Raw genomic sequence first — 25,209 nt, 5'->3', positions numbered from 1 at the left:
TAATGAAACATTTGAGCTGATTAAATTAATCAATACTATACTTAACTACATACTTGAGGGAGGCCCAACAATTTGGGGGCCAGAGCGGCCGCCCAGCTCATCCCAAATAAAATAGGTTCTATTGTTGCCTGGAGAAATGAAGAATAGGAAAATCACGGAGAGGGAGGGAAATAGTGCGAGAAGCGTGCGGCTAGAATGGTTGATTGGGCTCCCTCTCAGACCCCCACACAGTCACACATGGCGCGCGGCGATTAGAAGCCCCGGATTACACCTCATCGCCATTCGCCACTTTTTTTATCTATCCTATACCAACTACCACATATTATATCATTTTTCTCACACTTTTTTATCCAAAAAAAATCCATCATCGGCGGGTCGCTGTCGCGCACAGTGGATAGACCATTCACCCAGTACGCACGCTCGTGCATGCATGCATATTCTATCGGTTTAGCGTTACGCACGCTCGAAGTAGCGTTCACTCGTACGCTACAGTGCATAGAGTATCTCGTCCAGTCGCCCGCTACAGCAAAAATTTCTACGCTATGCTTTAGCGTTCGCGTGTCCGGTAGCAAGTGCGGCTAGCCTTATCTAGTTATCTGTCACCGCTCGCAATCCCCGCTGCCATGTCACCACCGCCCAGCTCGTCGCCATCCCGCAGCATGACTTCATGAGCGCACCGCATATACGCCTACTCCCCGAACAGCTCGCTCCGGCTGCCCAGTCCTCGCCAGTCACCACCGCCCAGCTCGTCGCCAGTCGCCACCAATGGCCTCCTCCGCCATGGAGCTCTCGCTCGTCAACCCCGCCGCGACGCACCGCCACCGAGGCGGCCTCGTCGGCCTGCCCCTCGCCCGGCGCTCCGTGGTACGCTTCCGCGTGTCCGCGGCCGCCGCGCCGCCCAAGTCCTCGGGCCCCAACAAGCGGGGCAAGACGGAGATCCAGGAGACGCTGCTCACTCCCCGCTTCTACACCACCGACTTCGACGAGATGGAGCGCCTCTTCAACGCCGAGATCAACAAGCAGCTCAACCAGGCGGAGTTCGACGCGCTGCTGCAGGAGTTCAAGACGGACTACAACCAGACCCACTTCGTGCGCAACCCCGAGTTCAAGGCCGCCGCCGACAAGATGGAGGGCCCGCACCGCCAGATCTTCGTCGAGTTCCTCGAGCGCTCCTGCACCGCTGAGTTCTCCGGCTTCCTCCTCTACAAGGAGCTCGGTCGCAGGCTCAAGGTTCCTTCATGTTTCTTTGCCTTGCCTTGCCTCGTCTGGAGCATTTCATCGACCATCTGGTGGGCGTGTGCTGATACCCTGCTTTTCTTCTGCAGAAAACTAACCCGGTCGTGGCGGAGATCTTCTCGCTCATGTCCAGGGACGAGGCGCGCCATGCTGGGTACGAACCTTATCTCTTTTCATGCAATCCAATAACAATGCGTGCAATTAGTAGCCAAAAAAAATGCATCCTTATAAAGATTAGGAAATATAATTGTTTGCCTGTCCCATGAACACTTATGTCAGTGTTGCTACCTCAATTTGACAAGGAATGCGGATATTCTAAGTTTGCAGAAATAATTTAAACGAGCCTGGTTACATGAGCAAACAAAATACTCATTTTTCAATGTAGTCGGTAGTATTAATTATGTCAATGAATTGGGGGTTGCTTCCAGCAACTGCCCATAAGAATTCAGGCATGCATGTTTTCCTGATTGTGTTCAATTTGAGGCTCTAGGGTAATGATGAGGGCATGGAGAAATTCAGCTGAAAGTTTCATGTGATTTGCACTGTGTAGGTTTTTGAACAAGGGTCTGTCTGACTTCAACTTGGCGCTGGACCTGGGGTTCCTCACCAAGGCTAGGAAGTACACCTTCTTCAAGCCCAAGTTCATCTTCTATGCCACCTACCTGTCCGAGAAGATTGGGTACTGGAGGTACATCACCATCTTCAGGCACCTCAAGGCGAACCCAGAGTACCAGGTGTACCCCATCTTCAAGTACTTCGAGAACTGGTGCCAGGACGAGAACAGGCATGGTGACTTCTTCTCTGCCCTGCTGAAGGCTCAGCCGCAGTTCCTCAATGACTGGAAGGCCAAGCTCTGGTCACGGTTCTTCTGCCTCTCGGTAATTTTTCGAGCTATTCTTTTGCTATGTATGTAGATCGATTAACTCCAAAGGTTGTTGTGCCCCATTGCTGATAGCTGTGTTACTTGACCTTTTGCAGGTGTATGTGACCATGTACCTGAATGACTGCCAACGGACTACATTCTATGAGGGAATTGGTCTGAACACGAAAGAATTTGACATGCATGTGATCATTGAGGTATAAATGAACTGCATTTCATCATTTAATTTCCACCTGTTTACTATATTTCATGCTGAACATCACAACAATATTGTTACAAAAGATTAGGAATTTACATGAAACTCTGTTAGAAATCCTGAAAGCTTAGGAGAATATATGAACTGCTTCTAGAAATGCTGGTGTGAACTAAGGCTGCTACTGACAATGTAAAAATATTTCATACCTGTGCAGACCAACCGCACAACAGCAAGGATCTTCCCTGCTGTTCTGGATGTCGAGAACCCTGAATTCAAGAGGAAGCTTGACAGGATGGTTGAGATCAACCAGAAGATCATTGCTATCGGAAAATCAGATGACATTCCCCTAGTGAAGAACATGAAGAGGATTCCTCTCGTTGCCGCTCTGGTGTCTGAGATCATTGCTGCATACCTCATGCCCCCCATTGAGTCCGGCTCGGTTGATTTTGCTGAATTTGAGCCCCAGCTTGTTTACTGATTCTGTAGAAAGATTTATCTTCGGATTATTCTCTCCGAAAGACAAGTCGGTGCTTTCTCCCTAAGGGGCCTTATGGTGAAAAAAACTGGGATGGTCAAAGGATCTGCATCTTCTTGTGTCCGTTCGTCTGTACAGTACTGAGACTTCGGCAACATAAAGCTTGGCTTGGCAAGTTCTTGTTGTGTGGCATCTCCATGGAAATGACAGTGAACTGCATCAGAAGCGAGCGTTCCAGTTTTCCAGCAGAAGGGCGCGTCTGAAGTTATACTGATATGAAGCAATATCATACATACCTTTATGGTCAACTGTACCACATGGCCTCCGCGCAGAGTTGTTGAGCATATTTTTTAGCATCCATGTCAACATCGGACTAGCATGATGCATGTATCCAGATCCAGCGCATTTGGCTGATTGTGTAACACTAGAAACCATTTAACAGCGTTTAGCTATCTCATGTATTATAAGTGTCAATTATCTAGATGAATTTGGTAGATGATTGTCCATATTAGCACGGTCTATGCTTCTAATCTCCTTTCATCATTGTATCGTAAAAACCCGCCAAGTAAAATGTGAAACACTAAAAAATTGTTTCTTGAGGGACTGCCGTGAAGCAAAACCTCAGACCTTACCGCTATGTCTCCATCAACTTGGTTAAATAGTTTGATACATTCTTTTTTTATTCATTTTAGTGAATATTATAATACATATTGAAGACCTTAAATAATCTCAAACAAAAAATAGATTGAAAAGTTTTCGTTCTCTTTGAATATTATAACTTTAATTTAGGCCATTTCTTCGTCCAGAATCATTTGAAAAATCATAAAAATATTAATGTTTTGAAATGGTGCTTTTTTGCCTCACGTATTCCTCCTGGGCCCTTTGCCGCTCGCTGCACGCTAAGTTTACCTAGCAGTCGCTTCACTTCTGTTGTATCTGAGTGTAGCGGCGGGAGCTACGAGCAGCATACCTCGATGACCCTTCTCTCTGAACCGTCACTTGACTCGAGTCGATGACGTTATCGAACATTGGGTACCTACAAAGAAGTAACATCACGAAAAAGATATATACAATATGCACCTTTCATGACCATTGCCTCGCCATATGCAACCTGAATACAAAAGAACAATGCAATCTCATATACAAAGTTTCATAGAAATAGCATCTACCAAGTTGTGCAAAAAAATTCACTAGACAATCTGATGCCACCTAACTGCACAACATATATGTGTTTGCAGGATCTGGTCCTCTGTGCCCTATACCCCTGAGGTAGACTTGAATGTCACTAGGCACCACACCACTGCTAGCTTCATGTACATACAGTTGAGAAGCATGTAACCATAAATTATAGGAACTCAATTACAAACATCAAAAACAGAATCAATTGTACTTACTATTTGTTTTGATAAATAAAAGTGATCAGCACCTCCGTATATATGGTAGGATATGGTAAGACTCAATTTCACAATTGGAGCTTTATCTCACAGACATAGCCTTCAACTCATTCGAAAGTCCAATATCGGTGTTGGTCACTTGTTCTCAAATGATGTGAATCAAGAATAAGGCAACACAATTGTTAAAGATTAGTGACAATCGTCCTACGAAACATTATCTCCTTTAGGATATAATGATCTTCAGACGAAGGTCATGAAGGAAGCACCTTCATCATTCGAAAGAATGACAATTCATAGAGATGATAAACATTATCCATTCATGTATCAATTCATATATTTATTTCATGATAAACATATGGAATATTACATTGATACCTTCGGCTTGTTCGACTTCATTAACGCGAGAGCGATTACAATCCAGCGTGAACAATATGGGGGTACTGTTCACCTATTTATAGGCACGGGACGCAACCCGGGTAAAAATACATTTATGACCTTAACATTTGTTCATAACTGTAACATAAATCATTAGGGACTAGCTAATCTTTTCCTCTTCGGTTCAACACCATGTTTGATCTTCGACACCACTTTAAACCGAAGCCATTTCTCTTCGTCTATAGCTTCGTCGTTCATTGTTGTCATTTTCGGGCTATGTCTTCGTCTCAAAGACCTTCGGTGGAAGAGAACACTCCCATCATGAATCTTTGTTTATGACGAAGCTTATGTAATAATCAACATTACCCGGTTTAACCTTCGCATCGGACGAGTGCCGAAGGCTGCAGTCATCAGTTGGTCTTCTTTTTTAGAATAATTGCCAAGAATGTCGTTGCACATCACTTATTGTGTCTAACCATTCTTGGCAGGGTACTTTGAAATGTTTCTTGAATTTATAATAGTAGGGCAGCCGAACAAGTTCCCCCTTTTTCTTTTCTCCCTCAAGCTTCGGCATGTCCCACTCTTTCAAAGTTGGGAACACTCTAAAAGCCAAGAATTCTTGCACCAGATCCCTAGTGCCAATATGCTCCGCAATAACCCGAAATTCACCCAGTGCAATTTGGCTTGGACTCTTCGGTGTCATGTTGCACTGGGGCCTGGTTTCTCCGAAGATTAATTCCAGTGGACTTTGGACCAGTTTCTCCTTTTCTTCATCAACTTTGACGTAAAACCACTCAGTCTTCTAGCCAGCTGGCCACTTGGTACGGTAGCTGATAACTGGAAACTTTGTACTTTTGCGATAAGCAAAATTGTAGCAGCCAAAGTTTTCATGCAGCCCATCTTCTCTAGCTTTCGTTTGATAATGAAGCTCGTGTACTCGGCAGAAGCCTTCGGCAAATGGCTCTACCCCCTGGCTTTGGAGGGACCAGATATAGACACTAAGCCTAACGATGGCGTTAGGAGTTAGTTGATGAAGATAAATTCCAAATTTCTTCAAAACATCAGCAATCATCCTATTCAAAGGAAATCTTAATCCTGCTTTAAAGAAGCTTTTGAACACTACCACCTCATCCTTTTCCGGCTTCGGAGTAATTTCCTCTCCGCCAAAACGAACCAGCTCCTTTTTTGCTTCACTGAAATAGCCCAGCTTCATCAGCTTAGTCATATCACCTTCGGTAATGGTGGATTTCCCAAACTCCAGGTGGCTGGGTTTAGATGGCACGACGCTGTAATCATCTTCAGATTTAGTTTCTTCAGCATCAACCTGCTCAGCTTCAGCAGCAGGTGCATCCTCTGATACTACCAGCCCTGACCGTTGCATCACTTCGGAGATTGGAGTAGTTTCGGCACCTTCGGCTTCTTCTCCGTCGCGAGTAACCCTAGCTGTTGAGCGTACCCTAGCCATCTGATGATTGAATTTCTTGTTTTTTGTTGAAGTTGAAATTTTTTTAACTTTGCCGAAGCTCTTTCTCGTTACGAAGCTTGAGCAAAATGAGTAGTTTCGGTTGGCAATGCAGTAAGCAAGCTTCGGCAATGGTCAAATTTTTGGCAGCAAAACAGTGCAATAGCAATGAATGCTGTGGTAACTTCACACCTACCCGTCTGTTTATATAGTGCCGCAGGTGGGAAGGTAAATCGTCAATTCTTCCGCACCGGACAAACAGCCGCCCGCACCCACTGAACGGTGGGCCATAGAGCCTGAGAAGGTGAATCGTAAGGACGCGTGTTGTTGGGGACCTTCGGCTTCCGAAGGTCCTCAAAAACAGGATTTAACAGTATTTCTGGAGTATAATGTGTGAACAGGTATCTTCGGACCCGAGTCGGCATAACAGTAGACCAGAATAATACGAAGGTTGGTACAGCGCCGAAGGTGTGAGCAGGAAAGCTTCGGCGTGGCAGCAAAAAGTGAAACCGACTTAAAGATGAAAAGGCTATTTAGACCTCGACAGATTACTATAGAATTATTATCAAGTGTAAAGGGCATGAATGTAATTTTGTATGAGTTGTGTCCCGTGCCTATAAATAGGTGAACAGTACCCCTGTACTGTTCACGCTGACTGGACATTCACTTTTTGCGTCACGCTTGTACTATCGTCACCTTCAAGTTGAAGGTACATTTGTAATTCAACGATATTTCTGTTTATACATAATAGTATATATAATTGTTTATATTATCTTTTATATTCCTTACACTTCATCCTTCGTCACTGTATAATGAACTTATGAAGGTACGCCCTTCATAACCTTCGTCCGAAAACCATTATATCCTAAGGGAAATAATGCTTCGAAGGACGAAGGACTTTAACGATTAACATTTTCTATGTTGCCTTGTTCTTAACTCATAGCACTTGAGAACGAGTCCCCAACATTGGCGCCCACCTCCGGTGAACTCACTTCCACTCTTTGAGTTTTTTGAACACCTTCGGCGATCATAAACCTTCGTTATGGCGCCGAAGAAAGCTTCAGCAACTGGGGCTGTAGCTCTGCAACCGCTGGACCACAATCAGGAGACAATCTCCCTTCGGGAGGCCCGAAGCCAGAAAAGGAAGGCTGTCAGCCCGACACCACCAGAGGACGAGATAGATCAAGAAATCAGAGATATGGAGATGCTTCATCAACAAGTGCAGAGGAAGAAAGAAAAGATGGCCAGGCTAGCTGAACTGCAGAGGCAGATAGACGAAGCCTCTGAAGAAGTTCGCCATCTTGCCCAGGATGAGCAACACCGAAGGCCTCAGCACCAAGACCTTCATCAGGAGGGTTTTCCCAACGAAGATGACTGGTATGACAATTTCCATCATGGGAATTTTGTTTTTGATGATGCTTCTCCTCTGTCCGCTGAGCTGCAGGCTACACCTTGGCCTCCGTCCTACAAGCCGCCTCAGCTTCCCGTATTCGATGGTCACTCAGACCCGAAGCAGTTTTTGATGAGCTACGAAGCAACAGTATCTTCGTATGGTGGCAATGCTGCAGTCATGGCCAAATCTTTCGTTATGGCTGTCAGGAGTGTTGCTCAAACCTGGTATTCCTCCCTTCGACCAGGAACGATCACTTCATGGCAGAAGCTGAAGGACTTGTTGTTAACTAGCTTCCAAGGGTTTCAGACGAAGCCGGTCACTGCTCAAGCTCTGTTCCAGTGCACCCAGGATCACGAAGAATACCTTCAGACGTATGTCCGAAGGTTCTTGCGTTTGAGGGCACAGGCACCAACGGTGCCCAATGAAATTGTCATTGAGGCCATGATCAAGGGGCTTCGGCCAGGACCGTCAGCTCAGTACTTCGCTAGGAAACCCCCTCAAACTTTGGAGAAGCTGCTCCAGAAGATGGACGAGTACATTCGGGCCGATAATGATTTTCGCCAAAGAAGGGAGGAGGCTTTCAGGTTTTCTGAAATGACCAGGGGCTTCGGAGGGAGGTTCTTGAAAGGGAAATGTGCCCTTGGGCCATTTCTAAGTATTTTGGTGATTGAGTGCAAACACAAGGGCCTAAATGTGAATTTATGTACATGGATGAACAAGGTGAAAATCATGAAGTAAAGGTATGTTTCTAAGCCTTAGTACATTGGTTTTAAGTACTAATATATTTGTCTAAGTGTTAGAAACAGAAAGAAGAAGAATAGAGAAAAGGAGAAGGGACTTGGCTGTGTGCTGCCAAGACCCAGCTCGGTCTGGAGCACCGGACTGTCCGGTGTGCACCGGACAGTGTCCGGTGCGCCAGGCTGGTGCGACTCGAACTGGCCGCTCTCGGGAAATTGGCCGGCGGCGTACGGCTAAAATTCACCGGACTGTCCGGTGTGCACCGGACTGTCCGGTGAGCCAACGGTCGGCCAGGGCCAACGGTCGGCCGCGCAATCCGCGCGGGACACGTGGCCGAGCCAACGGTCGGAAGACGGCACCGGACTGTCCGGTGTGCACCGGACATGTCCGGTGCGCCAACAGCGCCAGATCTGCCAACGGTCTGCAACGGTCGTCTTCGCCGTTTAAGGAAACAAATCGGGCACCGGACAGTGTCCGGTGTGCACCGGACTGTCCGGTGCCCCCGACGACAGAAGGCAAGGATGGCCTTCCGGATTTGCTCTCAACGGCTCCTAGCTGCCTTGGGGCTATAAAAGGAGCCCCTAGGCGCATGGAGGACACACACAAGCAACCTTTGAGCATTCTTGATCATCCACACTAAGTCTCTGCGCATTCGTTTGTGTTTCTAAGTGATTCGAGCTCTGTTCTAAGTGAGAACTCTGAGATAGTCTTGTGAGCTCGATTCTTGGCCGTGTGTGTGCGCTTTTGCTGTGGATTTGTGTGTGTTGCTTCCCTCCCTTACTCTGTGTTTCATTTGTGATCATATACTTGTAAGGGCAAGAGACTCCAATTTGTGGAGATTCCTTGCAAACGGGATAGTGAAAGGAAAACAAAACACCGTGGTATTCAAGTGGGTCTTTGGACCGCTTGAGAGGGGTTGATTGCAACCCTCGTCCGTTGGGACGCCACAACGTGGAGTAGGCAAGCGTTGGTCTTGGCCGAACCACGGGATAAAACCACTGTGTCACTCTGTGCTTGATTCTCTTGTGGTACTGTGTTTTGTTGAGATTGTTGAGACTTCACCTTAGCCACTTGGCAATAATCGTGCTAACACTTAACAAGTTTTTGTGGCTTAAGTTTGAAGTTTTTACAGGATCACCTATTCACCCCCCCCTCTAGGTGCTCTCAATTGGTATCAGAGCCGTTCTCTTCACAAAGGGACTAACCGCCCGAAGAGATGGATCCTAAGGGGAAGGGTATAGTGATCAACGACAAAGAGAAGGAATCCTTCGTCAACGAGCCGAAGGACGATAAGCCTACCGACTCCGGCTCGGGCCAAAGACGGAAGGAAGGGAAGAAGAAGAAGACCAGGCGCATCAAGGAGATCGTCTACTACGACAGCGACGAGTCTACTTCTTCCCAAAAGGACGAGGACCACAACGACTACGAGAGAAGAAAACCGGTTAATTCGAACTTTTCTTTTGATTACTCTCGTATTCCGCAAAGTTCACATTCTCATTTGCTCTCCATTCCACTCGGCAAGCCCCCACACTTTGATGGAGAGGACTACGGATTTTGGAGCCACAAAATGCGTAGTCACCTATTCTCTCTCCATCCTAGTATATGGGAGATTGTAGAGAGTGGAATGCATTTTGATAGTTCGGATAGTCCCATGTTCATTAATGAACAAATTCATAAGAATGCACAAGCTACTACTGTTCTTCTAGCTTCCTTGTGCAGGAATGAATACCATAAGGTGAGCGGCTTGGATAACGCCAAGCAAATCTGGGACACCCTCAAAATTTCTCATGAGGGGAACGACGTCACCTTACTCACCAAGATGGAGTTGGTGGAGGGCGAGCTTGGACGGTTCGCAATGATAAGGGGCGAGGAGCCAACGCAAACATACAATCGGCTCAAGACCCTTATCAACAAGATAAGAAGCTACGGGAGCACGCGATGGACGGACCACGACGTCGTCCGCCTAATGCTAAGGTCATTTACCGTTCTTGATCCTCACTTGGTGAACAATATACGTGAAAATCCCAGGTACACCAAGATGTCGCCCGAAGAAGTTCTTGGGAAATTTGTTAGCGGGCGAATGATGATCAAGGAGGCGAGATATGTGGACGACGCCTTGAATGGTCCGATCAACGAGCCGCAACCTCTCGCTCTCAAGGCAACACGAAGCAAGGAGGCGCTACCTAGCAAGGTGGCACAAATTGAGGCGGCCGGACTCAACGATGAAGAGATGGCTCTCATCATCAAGAGATTCAAGACGGCGCTAAATGGTCGCAAGGGGCAGCCAAGCAAGACCAAGACCAAGGGGAAGCGCTCATGCTTCAAATGCGGTAAGCTTGGTCATTTTATCGCTAACTGTCCCGATAATGAAAGTGACCAGGAAAAGGGGAACAAAAGAGAAAAGAAGAAGCAATACAAGAAGGCAAAGGGCGAGGCGCATCTAGGAAAGGAGTGGGACTCGGATTGCTCCTCCTCCGACTCCGACAACGAAGGACTCGCCGCCACTGCCTTCAACAAATCGGCTCTCTTCCCCAACGAGCGTCTCACATGTCTTATGGCAAGGGAGAAGAAGGTGAGTACTCAAGACTCCACTTATGCTTCTTCTAGTGATAGTGAGTCTAGTGATGATGACATAGATTATTCATGCTTGTTCAAGGGCTTAGATAGATCTAAGATAGATAAAATCAATGAATTGATTGATGCATTGAATGAAAAGGATAGGCTTTTAGAAAAGCAGGAGGATTTATTGTATGATGAACATGATAAATTTGTAGAGGCACAAAAATCATATGCTTTAGAAGTAAAAAGAAATGAAATGCTTTCTTATGAACTATCTACTTGTCATGAAACCATTTCTACTTTACAAGGTGTTAACAATGATTTAAATGCTAAGTTAGAAGTAGCAAATAAATCTAATTCTTGTGTAGAACATGTTAAGATTTGCACTAGGTGTAAGGATTTCGATGTTGATGCCTGTAGTGAACATCTAGTTTTAATTTCCAAATTAAATAAGGAAGTGGCTAGTCTTAATGCCCAACTTAAGACTAGCAAGAATGAAGTTGATAAAATAAAATTTGCAAGGGATGCCTATACGGTTGGTAGACACTCCTCAATTAAGGATGGTCTTGGCTTCAAGAGAGAGGCCAAGAACTTAACAAGCCATAAGGCTCCCATCTTCGTCAAGGAGAAAGGGAAGGCCCCTATGGCTAGTAATGCTAAAAAGAACCATGCTTTTATGTATTATGATAGGAGAAATGCTAGAAATGCTTATAATGATTTTGATTCACATGTTTATGATTCTCATGCCATGTTTGCCTCTAGTTCTTCTTATAAGCATGATAGGGATATGCCTAGGAGAAATATTGCTCATGTGCCTAGAAAGAATGTTATTCATGCTCCTAGGAAAGTAGTGAATGAACCTTCTATAATTTATTGTGCTTTAAACACTTCCTTTGCTATTTGTAGAAAGGATAGGAAAATAGTTGCTAGGAAGTTAGGGGCAAAATGCAAGGGAGACAGGACTTGCATTTGGGTCCCTAAGGACATTTGTGCTAACCTTGCAGGACCCAACATGAGTTGGGTACCTAAGACCCAAGCCTAAATTTGCCTTGCAGGTTTATGCATCCGGGGGTTCAAGCTGGATTATTGACAGCGGATGCACAAACCATATGACGGGGGAGAAGAAGATGTTCACCTCCTACGTCAAAAATAAGGATTCCCAAGATTCAATTATATTCGGTGATGGGAATCAAGGCAAGGTAAAAGGGCTAGGTAAAATTGCAATTTCTAATGAGCATTCTATATCAAATGTATTCTTAGTGGAGAGTCTTGGATATAATTTGCTATCTGTCAGTCAATTATGTCAAATGGGATATAATTGTTTATTTACAAATGTAGATGTGTCTGTCTTTAGAAGATGTGATGGTTCACTAGCTTTTAAGGGTGTACTAGACGGCAAACTTTATTTAGTTGATTTTGCAAAAGAAGAGGCCGGTCTAGATGCATGCTTAATGGCTAAGACTTGCATGGGCTGGCTATGGCATCGCCGCTTAGCACATGTGGGGATGAAGAACCTCCACAAGCTTCTAAAGGGAGAACATGTGATAGGTCTAACAAATGTACATTTCGAAAAAGATAGACCTTGTGCAGCTTGTCAGGCAGGTAAACAGGTGGGAGGAGCGCATCACAGCAAGAATGTGATGACCACGTCAAGACCCCTGGAGCTACTGCATATGGACCTCTTCGGACCCGTCGCCTATCTAAGCATAGGGGGAAGTAAGTATGGTTTAGTTATTGTTGATGATTTTTCCCGCTTCACTTGGGTGTTCTTTTTGCAGGATAAGTCTGAAACCCAAGGGACCCTCAAACGCTTCCTCAGGAGAGCTCAAAATGAGTTTGAGCTCAAAGTGAAAAAGATAAGAAGCGACAACGGGTCCGAGTTCAAGAACCTTCAAGTGGAGGAGTTCCTTGAAGAGGAAGGGATCAAGCACGAGTTCTCCGCTCCCTACACACCACAGCAAAATGGTGTGGTAGAGAGGAAGAACAGGACGCTCATCGACATGGCGAGGACGATGCTAGGAGAGTTCAAGACCCCCGAGTGCTTTTGGACGGAAGCCGTGAACACGGCATGCCACGCCATCAACAGGGTCTACCTTCATCGCCTCCTCAAGAAGACGTCGTATGAGCTACTAACCGGTAACAAACCCAATGTATCGTACTTTCGTGTATTTGGGAGTAAATGCTACATTCTAGTGAAGAAGGGTAGAAATTCTAAGTTTGCTCCCAAAGCTGTAGAAGGGTTTTTGTTAGGTTATGACTCAAATACAAAGGCGTATAGAGTCTTCAACAAATCATCGGGTTTGGTTGAAGTCTCTAGCGACGTTGTATTTGATGAGACTAATGGCTCTCCAAGAGAGCAAGTTGTTGATTGTGATGATGTAGATGAAGAAGATGTTCCGACGGCCGCTATACGAACCATGGCGATTGGAGAAGTGCGGCCACAGGAACAAGATGAGCAAGATCAACCCTCTTCCTCAGTTATGGTGCATCCCCCGACTCAAGACGATGAACAGGTTCATCATAAGGAGGCGTGTGATCAAGGGGGAGAACAAGATGATCAAGTGATAGAGGAAGAAGCGCAACCGGCACCTCCAACTCAAGTTCGAGCGATGATTCAAAGGGATCATCCCGTCGACCAAATTCTGGGTGACATCAGCAAGGGAGTAACTACTCGATCTCGATTAGTTAATTTTTGTGAGCATTACTCCTTTGTCTCTTCTATTGAGCCTTTCAGGGTAGAAGAGGCCTTGCTAGATCCGGACTGGGTGTTGGCCATGCAAGAGGAGTTAAACAACTTCAAGCGCAATGAAGTTTGGACACTGGTGCCTCGTCCGAAGCAAAATGTTGTGGGAACCAAGTGGGTGTTCCGCAACAAACAGGACGAGCACGGGGTGGTGACGAGGAACAAGGCTCGACTTGTGGCAAAAGGTTATGCCCAAGTCGCAGGTTTGGATTTCGAGGAGACTTTTGCTCCTGTGGCTAGGCTAGAATCAATTCGTATCTTGCTAGCATATGCCGCTCACCATTCTTTCAGGTTGTTTCAAATGGATGTGAAGAGCGCTTTCCTCAACGGGCCAATCAAGGAGGAGGTGTACGTGGAGCAACCCCTTGGCTTCGAGGATGAACGGTACCCCGACCATGTGTGTAAGCTCTCTAAGGCGCTCTATGGACTTAAGCAAGCCCCAAGAGCATGGTATGAATGCCTTAGAGACTTTTTAATTGCTAATGCTTTCAAGGTTGGGAAAGCCGATCCAACTCTTTTTACAAAGTCATGTGATGGTGATTTGTTTGTGTGCCAAATTTATGTCGATGACATAATATTTGGTTCTACTAACCAAAAGTCTTGTGAAGAGTTTAGCAGGGTGATGACGCAGAAATTCGAGATGTCGATGATGGGCGAGTTGAACTACTTCCTTGGGTTCCAAGTGAAGCAACTCAAGGACGGCACCTTCATCTCCCAAACGAAGTACACGCAAGATCTGCTAAAGCGGTTTGGGATGAAGGACGCCAAGCCCGCAAAGACTCCGATGGGGACCGACGGACACACCGACCTCAACAAAGGAGGTAAGTCCGTTGATCAAAAAGCATACCGGTCAATGATAGGTTCTTTGCTTTACTTATGTGCTAGTAGACCGGATATTATGCTTAGCGTATGCATGTGTGCTAGATTTCAATCCGATCCTAAGGAGTGTCACTTAGTGGCGGTGAAGCGAATTCTTAGATATTTGGTTGCTACGCCTTGCTTCGGGCTCTGGTATCCAAAGGGGTCTACCTTTGACTTAGTTGGATACTCAGACTCCGACTATGCTGGATGTAAGGTCGATAGGAAGAGTACATCGGGGACGTGCCAATTCTTAGGAAGGTCCCTGGTGTCATGGAACTCTAAGAAACAAACTTCTGTTGCCCTATCCACCGCTGAGGCCGAGTACGTTGCCGCAGGTCAGTGTTGCGCGCAACTACTTTGGATGAGGCAAACCCTCCGGGACTTTGGCTACAATCTGAGCAAAGTCCCACTCCTATGTGACAATGAGAGTGCTATCCGCATGGCGGAGAATCCTGTTGAACACAGCCGCACAAAGCACATAGACATCCGGCATCACTTTTTGAGAGACCACCAGCAAAAGGGAGATATCGAAGTGTTTCATGTTAGCACCGAGAACCAGCTAGCCGATATCTTTACCAAGCCTCTAGATGAGAAGACCTTTTGCAGGCTGCGTAGTGAGCTAAATGTCTTAGATTCGCGGAACCTGGATTGAATTGTAGCATACATGTAGTTATGCTTTTGATCATGTTCCTTTTTGCATTATGTTGCTTATTATGGTGCTCAAGTTGTACAAACACTCCCTGGACCTCACAAGTCCGTTGCAAAGTGATGCACATGTGTAGGGGGAGATGTGTTACAACTTGACCCTTTGAGACTAACCATGTGCTTGAGTTTGATAATTTAGTCTCGAAGGAGGATTGAAAGGGAAAAGGTGGGCTTGGACCATAAAAGACTTCCACTGCACTCCGATGAGAGGGTAACTAATTCCAAGTTCATCTCATGAAATCTTATTGCCATTTGCTCTTAATTGAAGACTTTGGTGAGGCAATGAGGTTAAGAGGCCAAGATTGATCCCGTTTTGGTGCTTGATGCCAAAGGGGGAGAAAATAAAGGCCAAAGCGATAAATGGATCAGCTACCACTTGAAAGATTTTGAAAATAGTAGAATAGAGTTTTTGTTTTGTCAAAAGCTAAAGCTTTTATTGTCTCTTATTGTCTCTATTTTCAAAAGTTGGCTTCTTGTGGGGAGAAGTGTTGATTATGGGAAAAAGGGGGAGTTTTTGAAATCCGTGGTCAAATTCTTTTGAAATGACTCTCTTTATGCTTCAATATGTGTGTTTGACTTATAGATAGAGATTTGAGTTTGATTTGCAAAAACAAACCAAGTGGTGGCAAAGGATGATCCATATATGCCAAAATTGAATCAAAACCAATTTGAGTTTTTATTTGAAGTGATTTTGCACTTGTTCCACTTGCTTTATGTTGTGTTGGCATAAATCACCAAAAAGGGGGAGATTGAAAGGGAAATGTGCCCTTGGGCCATTTCTAAGTATTTTGGTGATTGAGTGCAAACACAAGGGCCTAAATGTGAATTTATGTACATGGATGAACAAGGTGAAAATCATGAAGTAAAGGTATGTTTCTAAGCCTTAGTACATTGGTTTTAAGTACTAATATATTTGTCTAAGTGTTAGAAACAGAAAGAAGAAGAATAGAGAAAAGGAGAAGGGACTTGGCTGTGTGCTGCCAAGACCCAGCTCGGTCTGGAGCACCGGACTGTCCGGTGTGCACCGGACACTGTCCGGTGCGCCAGGCTGGCGCGACTCGAACTGGCCGCTCTCGGGAAATTGGCCGGCGGCGTACGGCTAAAATTCACCGGACTGTCCGGTGTGCACCGGACTGTCCGGTGAGCCAACGGTCGGCCAGGGCCAACGGTCGGCCGCGCAATCCGCGCGGGACACGTGGCCGAGCCAACGGTCGGAAGACGGCACCGGACTGTCCGGTGTGCACCGGACATGTCCGGTGCGCCAACAGCGCCAGATCTGCCAACGGTCTGCAACGGTCGTCTTCGCCGTTTAAGGAAACAAATCGGGCACCGGACAGTGTCCGGTGTGCACCGGACTGTCCGGTGCCCCCGACGACAGAAGGCAAGGATGGCCTTCCGGATTTGCTCTCAACGGCTCCTAGCTGCCTTGGGGCTATAAAAGGAGCCCCTAGGCGCATGGAGGACACACACAAGCAACCTTTGAGCATTCTTGATCATCCACACTAAGTCTCTGCGCATTCGTTTGTGTTTCTAAGTGATTCGAGCTCTGTTCTAAGTGAGAACTCTGAGATAGTCTTGTGAGCTCGATTCTTGGCCGTGTGTGTGCGCTTTTGCTGTGGATTTGTGTGTGTTGCTTCCCTCCCTTACTCTGTGTTTCATTTGTGATCATATACTTGTAAGGGCAAGAGACTCCAATTTGTGGAGATTCCTTGCAAACGGGATAGTGAAAGGAAAACAAAACACCGTGGTATTCAAGTGGGTCTTTGGACCGCTTGAGAGGGGTTGATTGCAACCCTCGTCCGTTGGGACGCCACAACGTGGAGTAGGCAAGCGTTGGTCTTGGCCGAACCACGGGATAAAACCACTGTGTCACTCTGTGCTTGATTCTCTTGTGGTACTGTGTTTTGTTGAGATTGTTGAGACTTCACCTTAGCCACTTGGCAATAATCGTGCTAACACTTAACAAGTTTTTGTGGCTTAAGTTTGAAGTTTTTACAGGATCACCTATTCACCCCCCCCTCTAGGTGCTCTCAGTTCTACCCGAGGCACGTTAGATCAATTCATAACTCTACACAAAATGATGATAGAGGGAGCCAACAGCAAAGGCCACAATGTTCCTCACAGGCTTCGGGGCAACAACAGCAGGGCTCCTTCCGACCACCAGTTCCAAGAGGCAGAGGCGCCAGGGGCTTCGGAGGAAGATTTGGCGATCAACCGAGAAGAATCTTTTGCTTATTCTGTGGTGAGAACAAAGGTCATACCACCAGGATGTGCCATGTTACCATCCAGAAGCAAAAAGAAATAGCCGAAGCGGCAGCACAACAGGCTCAGCCGAAGCAGGTCATGCACACTGCTTCGTATCATTCGCCTTACATCCCAGAGTATGTAGGCAATCACCCTGCAGTTTCTGTTGCTTCGGCGAGTCAACCTCAGGCTTCCTGGCAACAACCTCCGCCTCCACCACCGCTGCAACAAGGCCAGCAGCCAGAAGGGAGCCAATATGCTCCACACCAAAGGGACTTCAGAGAGCAGTCCAAAGCTCGCACAGTCAACAGCACTGTGCCAGAGTCAAAGCACATCTATTGACAAATATCCTACCTTAGTAGCAATCTTTTTCATTCAGTTTTATTTTCTGTAATAAAGGACATTGTTCAGGTTTCATGTAAATAGTTTCGTTGATTCCCACATGGAAAATATATTTTCTTCACAGGCTTAAATTGTTGAAAGACTTGTGACAACAAAGAGGACCTTCGAACATCGAAAATTCTTCGAAGTAACAAAAAGTCGTTCTAAGGAACGCAGAGTAAGTTTGCCGAAGTCACAAAAAGCCGCTCCAGAGGGGGCGCAGTGTAAGTTTTCTGCTCCAAAGTCGTTCCAAAGGGAATGCAGAGCATACAGCGAAAAGTCAACGCTGATACCGCCTAAGTAAAAGGCGAAGCGCGAAAAGTCAACGCGAATACCGCTGAAAGTAAAAGGCGAAGAAGCTCCTAAGGGAGGCTTACAGCGAAAAATAAACGCTGATTCCGCTGAAGTAAAAGGCGAAGAAGCTCCTAAGGGAGGCTTGTAAAAGATTATATGTTTTATTGCAGGGATGCGTGTGCATCTTCGGAATAAGCATCGCCTCACATAACATAACATCATCGCATCATTTCGCATAGCATAAGCATCATACATCATGTTGCATATGGCACAAGAGTTGGACACAATATTAATCTACAAGAAGAACGTTTTGAAAAAAGGGAAAAATCATAATATCACAAGGAGATACATTACTGATCTTCGGAGGTGTAGCTTCGGAAAATATTTTCACGAAGCTTGGATATTATTCATCAGAACACTGGATATTGTTGAAAAATTCTTCTTCACGAAGCATGAAAAGAAGGGAAGGTGTTTTTTCGTCAAAGACTCAAAAGCGGTACGTGTAAAGTTTCATGCATCGTAAAGAATTAAGCAAGAAAAACAGGTATATTACATTCAGGGTTACAAAATGTTACAATATATTACATTTTAGAAGTTTTTACAATAATACTTAATCCTCTCTCAAAACGACTTCTGCAGCCTCGTTTAGGAGCCGATTGACGACTTCGTCCATAATAGCTTCAGCCATCTTTTTTATTTCGTCGTCTCCTTTCGACTGGGGGTCCGAAGGGGCTTTAGCAGAATCTGAAGTAGAACAGGATACGGCTACATTGCTATGACAAATTGCAAACGAATCTTAAAACCTAAAATTGCAACACAATAAAAACTATTAGATAATACCTAATTGACCTTCGGGCTCTGCGCTCTTCTCAGCAGCCTCAGCTACTTCTCTAGCATCGTGAATGCCCTTTTCGCTTCTTTGAATAATCTCTCGGGCCATTTCTCGGCCACCATTATCCCAGATATCGGTGAAAAATTTTCCACCAACCATGCTAGCTTCGGCCGATGGATCCCTTGCATCTTCGAAGGACAAAGCACCTTCGGATTGCGCCAGAATCTTTACATGTTCGCATCCTTTTTTCTCTAAAATAGTGGCAATCCCTCTGGCACCCGAGAAGGCACATATATCTCCACGGCTATTTAAAATCTCTTCGAAGGCTTCGGCTTCGTGGTCGATCCATTCGATGGGACCTTCGGGATTGCCTCTCGTAAAGTTTTCCTCACTTGAGAATGCGCCGACCCTGGCGAAGCTAGCCTTTAACTTCTTAACACATTCTATAGATTTGTTATAGCATCTCTTCTTGGACGACCGAAGCTCTTCAACAGTTCCTTCTAAGTGATCTGCCCATTGGTCGCTGAGTTCTCGCTTTGTTTCCTCAAGTATACGTTCTTCCTTGGCTCTGGCCAGTTGTTTCCGAAGATCTTCAAGTTCGCGTTTATGAGCTTCAGCTTGACCTTTGAAAGCAGCTTCGTCTTCCTTTATTTTATTTATCAATGAGTATAATATTTTATCTTTCTCGAGACCTTCGTTCCTCAGTTCAATTACTTCGGAACGAAGGTTGCTCAGGGCTATAGTACACCCTTCGTCTTCAGCATCTTTCTGTGCCCTGAGGGCATTGCTAAGTATCAGGCCCTGCAAAGAAAAATATGTGTGTGTCAATAGGTTTAAACAAACGAAAAATTTTGGTCTCAACAAAAAATGCAAAGATCCCATTTGTTGCACCTTCAAGCTATTATATGCCAGGCTGTCGGCCAAATCGTTTTTCGATAGCACTGAGAGCCCGTCTTCCAGTGTTGGGAATCCGAAGCTCTTGCTCATCTCCCGACAGACAGAAATCTCTTTGCTGTCAGGGAGACAATACAAAAAGTCTTCTTCTCCACTGCCATTGAATATTAATGCCCCCTTTGGATACTTCAGTTTTTGGGCGTAAAGTTGGGCCTCTTGTTTTTCTTTTTCTGATAGTTGTTTCCCCGAAGCATGGCGAATAATATAATCAAGGACTTTGGGGGATGCTTCGGGGGCAGCAGCACTGATTTCTTCAACAAAAGTTGGCTTTGTAATTTTTTCTTCCTCAAATTCCAGGGATTTTATTTTCGTGGGTTCTGAGGACCCAGCTTTGGCTTTAGTTTCTTGCTCTGGAGCTTTAGTATCAGAGACTTCAGTTTTTTCTTCGGGGATGACAACAGTCTCCTTCGGAGGTGTGCTTGAAGATTTAATTGTCTCTAGAACATCTAGCACATTGACCATTCTCTTCCTTTTCGGAGTCACTGCTGGCACCTTTTGGTTTTTCACTGTCTCAATATTTGCTGCAGGACTCAAAACTTCTGATGTTTTTGATCCCTCAGTTGCTCCTTTTACTTCTTCCATTTTTTCTATGGACGGCGCTTCGGCCTTCTCTTTCGTTTCTGGTAACAAAATCTTTGTTTGTTCCAATTCTATCTTTGTTGGCACTTCGGCCGTTTCTGCGACTTCTGGCAGCAAGGTTGGCTCGGTTGGTTTTTCAGCTTCGGTGGCCGAAGAGGTTTCTCCGGTAAACTCAGGCACCGAAGCTGGTTCAATGTAGCGCGACCGATGTGTGAGGACCTTTATCTTTTTTCTTTTCGGTTCTGGCTCGCTAGGAGCAGTTGCAACTTCTTCTTTTGCAGAGGTTGTATTTTTTCTCTTCTGCCTTCGAATGGGATAGCAATAGTCAGGGTAGACAAACCCGATTGCATCAAATACCCGATTCAGCCTCTTCTTTTTTCGGCCTCCAAAGGCTGCTGACATTGCAGTATCTTCGGCCTTCGAATAAGCCCCAAGCAGTTCATCACTTAAATTTTCAATGCTTTTTAACCAGTCATCATCTGGCTCAACGAATTTATCTCCAAATTTAAAAGTGTACTTCAACCTGATAAGTCCACCTTCGTCGGCCTCTTTTATGGTTTCTTGTGGCATTTCCCATTTCTCCGCGAGCGGCCATACCCTGAAGGCAATATGCTCTTGTACTAAGTCTCTCGTTCCAATAAAAGAACAGATAACGCCGAAGGCCCTCTGGCATTCTTCGGCAGCTTCATTCATTTCAACCTTCGGCCTCCGAAGGCCGAAGCTTTGCCAAATAGGGCGCATAATTATACCTTTGATATCTTCTCGTACTGTCAGATCATTCTTCACGTAAAACCATTCTGTCATCCAGTCGCCAGGCCATCTCTTCCGAAAGGTTGGCACGGGGCAGCTTGACCCGGACCGAGAAACGAAACTGTAGCATCCAAAATTATTGTGATACTGTTCCTTACCCCAAGGTTTTGTTTCGTACGATAATTCGTGAATATTGCAGAAGCTTTTTGCATCAGGCTTCAAACCTTGGCTTCTCACGGCCCAGACGAAGATATTCAGCCTTATAATTGCCTCGGGGGTAAGTTGATGGAGATAGACTTCGAATATTTTCAGCACCTCTACAACGAAGCTGCTCAAGGGAAATCGCAGTCCAGCTTTCAAAAAGCTTCGGTACACTACGACTTCATTCTCTTCAGGGTGTGGGCAAGTTTTTTCCCCTTCGTCGGCCCTCACAATGGATAAATCCCGGAAATACCTTCCTCTCATGTTGACAAGATGATTCTCTTTGATAGTTGATTTACCATAAACTGAATGGCTTGGTCGCCAGGGACGATCTTCGGAGTCTTCACCACCACTGTCCACATCATAGCTGTCACTGTCACCAGTATCTTCAGATAAACCTTCCAAAATCTCCTTGGTGATTTTTTCTGTATTGGTCTTTGACATCGCTATAAGAAACCCCAAATTTTTCTCTTCGTCGAGGCTCAGCTTCATCTCAGCAGCAGTCTTCTTATCTTCGGACATCTTCGGAGACACTAAAAAACTATTTTCAAAGCCGAAGCTTCAAAACTAAAAGCTTAGCAAATCGTAGTGCACAAGAGCTAAAAATTGAGTGAGCGGGAGCAGTTGGCCAGAGAGCGTGTCAAATGAGTTTGCGGTATGACAGTATTTATACGCCAAGAGCGTTGAAAATTGAAAGACCCCGCTTGTCAGTGAATGTTGCTATTCTAGCAAAGGGAAGGTGTTTTTTCGGACCTTCGGCGAAAAGCCTTCGTCCATATCGCAATCTAAATTTATTATTTTAAACAAATTAATATTGCGAGGGGCTACTGTTGGGGACCTTCGGCTTCCGAAGGTCCTCAAAAACAGGATTTAACAGTATTTCTGGAGTATAATGTGTGAACAGGTATCTTCGGACCCGAGTCGGCATAACAGTAGACCAGAATAATACGAAGGTTGGTACAGCGCCGAAGGTGTGAGCAGGAAAGCTTCGGCGTGGCAGCAAAAAGTGAAACTGACTTAAAGATGAAAAGGCTATTTAGACCTCGACAGATTACTATAGAATTATTATCAAGTGTAAAGGGCATGAATGTAATTTTGTATGAGTTGTGTCCCGTGCCTATAAATAGGTGAACAGTACCCCTGTACTGTTCACGCTGACTGGACATTCGCTTTTTGCGTCACGCTTGTACTATCGTCACCTTCAAGTTGAAGGTACATTTGTAATTCAACGATATTTCTGTTTATACATAATAGTATATATAATTGTTTATATTATCTTTTATATTCCTTACACTTCATCCTTCGTCACTGTATAATGAACTTATGAAGGTACGCCCTTCATAACCTTCATCCGAAAACCATTATATCCTAAGGGAAATAATGCTTCGAAGGACGAAGGACTTTAACGATTAACATTTTCTATGTTGCCTTGTTCTTAACTCATAGCACTTGAGAACGAGTCCCCAACACGTGTAACTGCTGCATGGCGGGGCCACCTCGCGCTCGGATTATTTTAATCGTTTCTCGGCAACGAGCTCAGGGAAGGTGTTTTTCGGATCTTCGACATCCCGAAGCCTAAGAGACTTTTTCACGGATCAAGCTCGTTACGAAAAACGATCTAGCACCGCGAAGGGGCTACTGTTGGGGGTATGCTTCGTAGCCGAAGATCCTGAAGAAAGAAACACCTTTAGCGGATCCTCTCAAAAACAAGGCCGAAGCTATCATCTATAAAGCTTCGGCACAAGTGACTTGTCTCAAGATGAAGGAGTGAACCGACTTAAAGATGAAATGACCAATAAACCCATGATAGTTTGTGTCATGATTGTAATCAATTGTAAAGGGCATAAATGTAATTTCACATAGGCTATGCTCTGTGCCTATAAATAGATGAACAGTACCCTTGTACTGTTCATGCTATCTTATAATCACTCACGCACAACACTTGGATTTTTGCCTTCTATCAAGCCGAAGGTATAAATATAATTAAATATCGTATTTAAATATTCAAGTTTGTATAATAATAATATATGAATGATATTATGATGTGTTTATTTGTGTTTATCTTTCATGTTTTATATATGTTTCATCTTTCATTTTCTTATAACCGTGAAGATGAAGGTACGTCCTTCATAACCTTCGTCCGAAGATCGTTATATCCTAAGGGAAATAATGCTTCGAAGGATGAAGGACATTAACATTTAATATTTTGTGTTGCCTTGTTCTTGACTCTTAGCATTTGAGAACAAGTCTCCAATAGTCATATTTTTGAGGACCTTCGAAAGAGGAAGGCCCCCAATAATCGGCATAAGGCACGTCGAGACGCATTATTGGCAGCTATCCACATAATCGAATGTGGTGTAGAGACAAATCATTTAGAAGTAACTCTAACATCTACAAACAACGCAAACATACATCATTTACCTGAAGGAATTGTTCCTCACTCATCTGTAGTTCATATCGCGATGCCTCACTCTTACTTTCTGGACGTTGTCCTTCATTACTCAACATAGCTTGATATGACTATCACCTTCAGGCAACTTATAAATTTCTGAAAAAACATAATCGAAAAGGCCTTAATGTGAATAAATCATTGAGATAATAACGCGACAAGAAGACAAATAAACATACCAAAAAGTTGTGCTACTACACCCTACGTGTTTCCATGTTGCCCATTGACCGCAAGGGCATATTGATCCCACATTGCGACAAGAACCTCCTGACCATACTCATTCACTAATCTAGGCCATCTCAAACAGTAGATATTGCCCAACACTTTCTTTACTTATTTTTTATGTCATGTGCCGGTGAACGTAGTATCCACCCAAGACCTAACGACTCAAGCACAAATTCATAAATAATTGTGCAAATGTAATTTATCATAAGAACAAAGCAAAGATACTCTTACCCATCTCCAATCGGTATTATCTCAAACTTCTCATCTGGATCTTTAGGAGCAGGGACCCAACTGATCCTCCATGGCTTTCGAACACGTGTAGACCCTCCAGCTCTCCCACATCCAAAACCTACATCTTCAGACCCACCAACTCTAGAACCACCACCTCCAGAACCTCCATCTCTAGACCCACCAGCTCTAGAACAACCACCTCTAGAAACACCATCTCTTGACCATCCACCTGCATCCACGGGCCATTCAGCCATCCACTATGGTCATTATGTCCAAAATTGACACTTCTAGAGCTACCCTACCCTCGCACATCCCCACCCTGGCCATCCACCTCATCGTCCGCTTGCACATCCTCTCCCACCTATCTCCCCTTCGCTTCAAACTCATCTTCAGACTCATCTTGTAGAAGAAAATTAACACTTTAGTCATTGTATTGATGACAAAAATTACATTACACAACAAATATATTGGTTACTTCATCCCTCTATACGACGTTTGCCTGACCCTGCAGCTCTGGAACATGTTCCAAGAAAGCTCTACGCCTACTTGAGCTTGAACTTGTCCACTAGAACACTAAATACTCCTTTCTCACACTAAAGGAGGCTCTCTTCGCAAAACCTTTAGTGAACTGCTTGATCTTTTTAGACATCCTGTTTTTATAAATAAAATCAAATTAATACAACAAAATCAAATATAAATAAACTAACATAATGTAAATAAAAGTACTAAAATGGAAAAAAAATCAATTATATAATTACTTGTTAGTCATATTCAAATTTAGGTTCAAATTATTTCCTTCAACTTGAAGATTTCTTCTTCGACTTTTGCTTCCTTTTTGCGAGAATTACGACATCCCCAAGATCTCCCACTAATGATTCTAGCAAAACCTTTGTATCCCCAAGATCTCCCACTAATTGGTCAGAAAGTTCACCTTCTTCGTAAATTTCTTCAACTTCCGTCTTGAACCAATTACCCTTGTTGTGTAACCGTTCACAAGGATTAACTTTGTACACTACCCATGTGTTTCTAGCTTTCTACATGGATAAGGTATA

General features: G+C 44.7%; 1 protein-coding gene across 1 annotated transcript; it reads left to right on the top strand.

The window, feature by feature from the left end:
* The first annotated feature begins 428 nt into the window (after positions 1-428).
* Positions 429-3,281, top strand: LOC103650025 (magnesium-protoporphyrin IX monomethyl ester [oxidative] cyclase, chloroplastic). The gene is made up of 5 exons (XM_020550194.3): positions 429-1,230; positions 1,326-1,390; positions 1,787-2,114; positions 2,215-2,313; positions 2,527-3,281. The coding sequence occupies exons 1-5, from the start codon at positions 766-768 to the stop codon at positions 2,788-2,790; spliced, it is 1,221 nt and encodes a 406-aa protein (XP_020405783.1). The 5' UTR covers positions 429-765; the 3' UTR covers positions 2,791-3,281.
* The last annotated feature ends 21,928 nt before the right edge of the window (positions 3,282-25,209 follow it).

Source organism: Zea mays, chromosome 3 (assembly GCF_902167145.1).
Source record: "Zea mays cultivar B73 chromosome 3, Zm-B73-REFERENCE-NAM-5.0, whole genome shotgun sequence".
NCBI classification, from domain to species: Eukaryota; Viridiplantae; Streptophyta; class Magnoliopsida; order Poales; family Poaceae; genus Zea; species Zea mays.
Note: the sequence above shows the minus strand (reverse complement) of the source record. Positions and strands in the feature narration are given on the sequence as shown.

Coding starts and splice junctions, on each gene's coding strand:
- LOC103650025 (XM_020550194.3), top strand. CDS start 766: ATGGCCTCCTCCGCCATGGAGCTCTCGCTCGTCAACCCCGCCGCGACG. Junction 1,391..1,786: donor GACGAGGCGCGCCATGCTGG/GTACGAACCTTA, acceptor TGCACTGTGTAG/GTTTTTGAACAAGGGTCTGT. Junction 2,115..2,214: donor CACGGTTCTTCTGCCTCTCG/GTAATTTTTCGA, acceptor GACCTTTTGCAG/GTGTATGTGACCATGTACCT.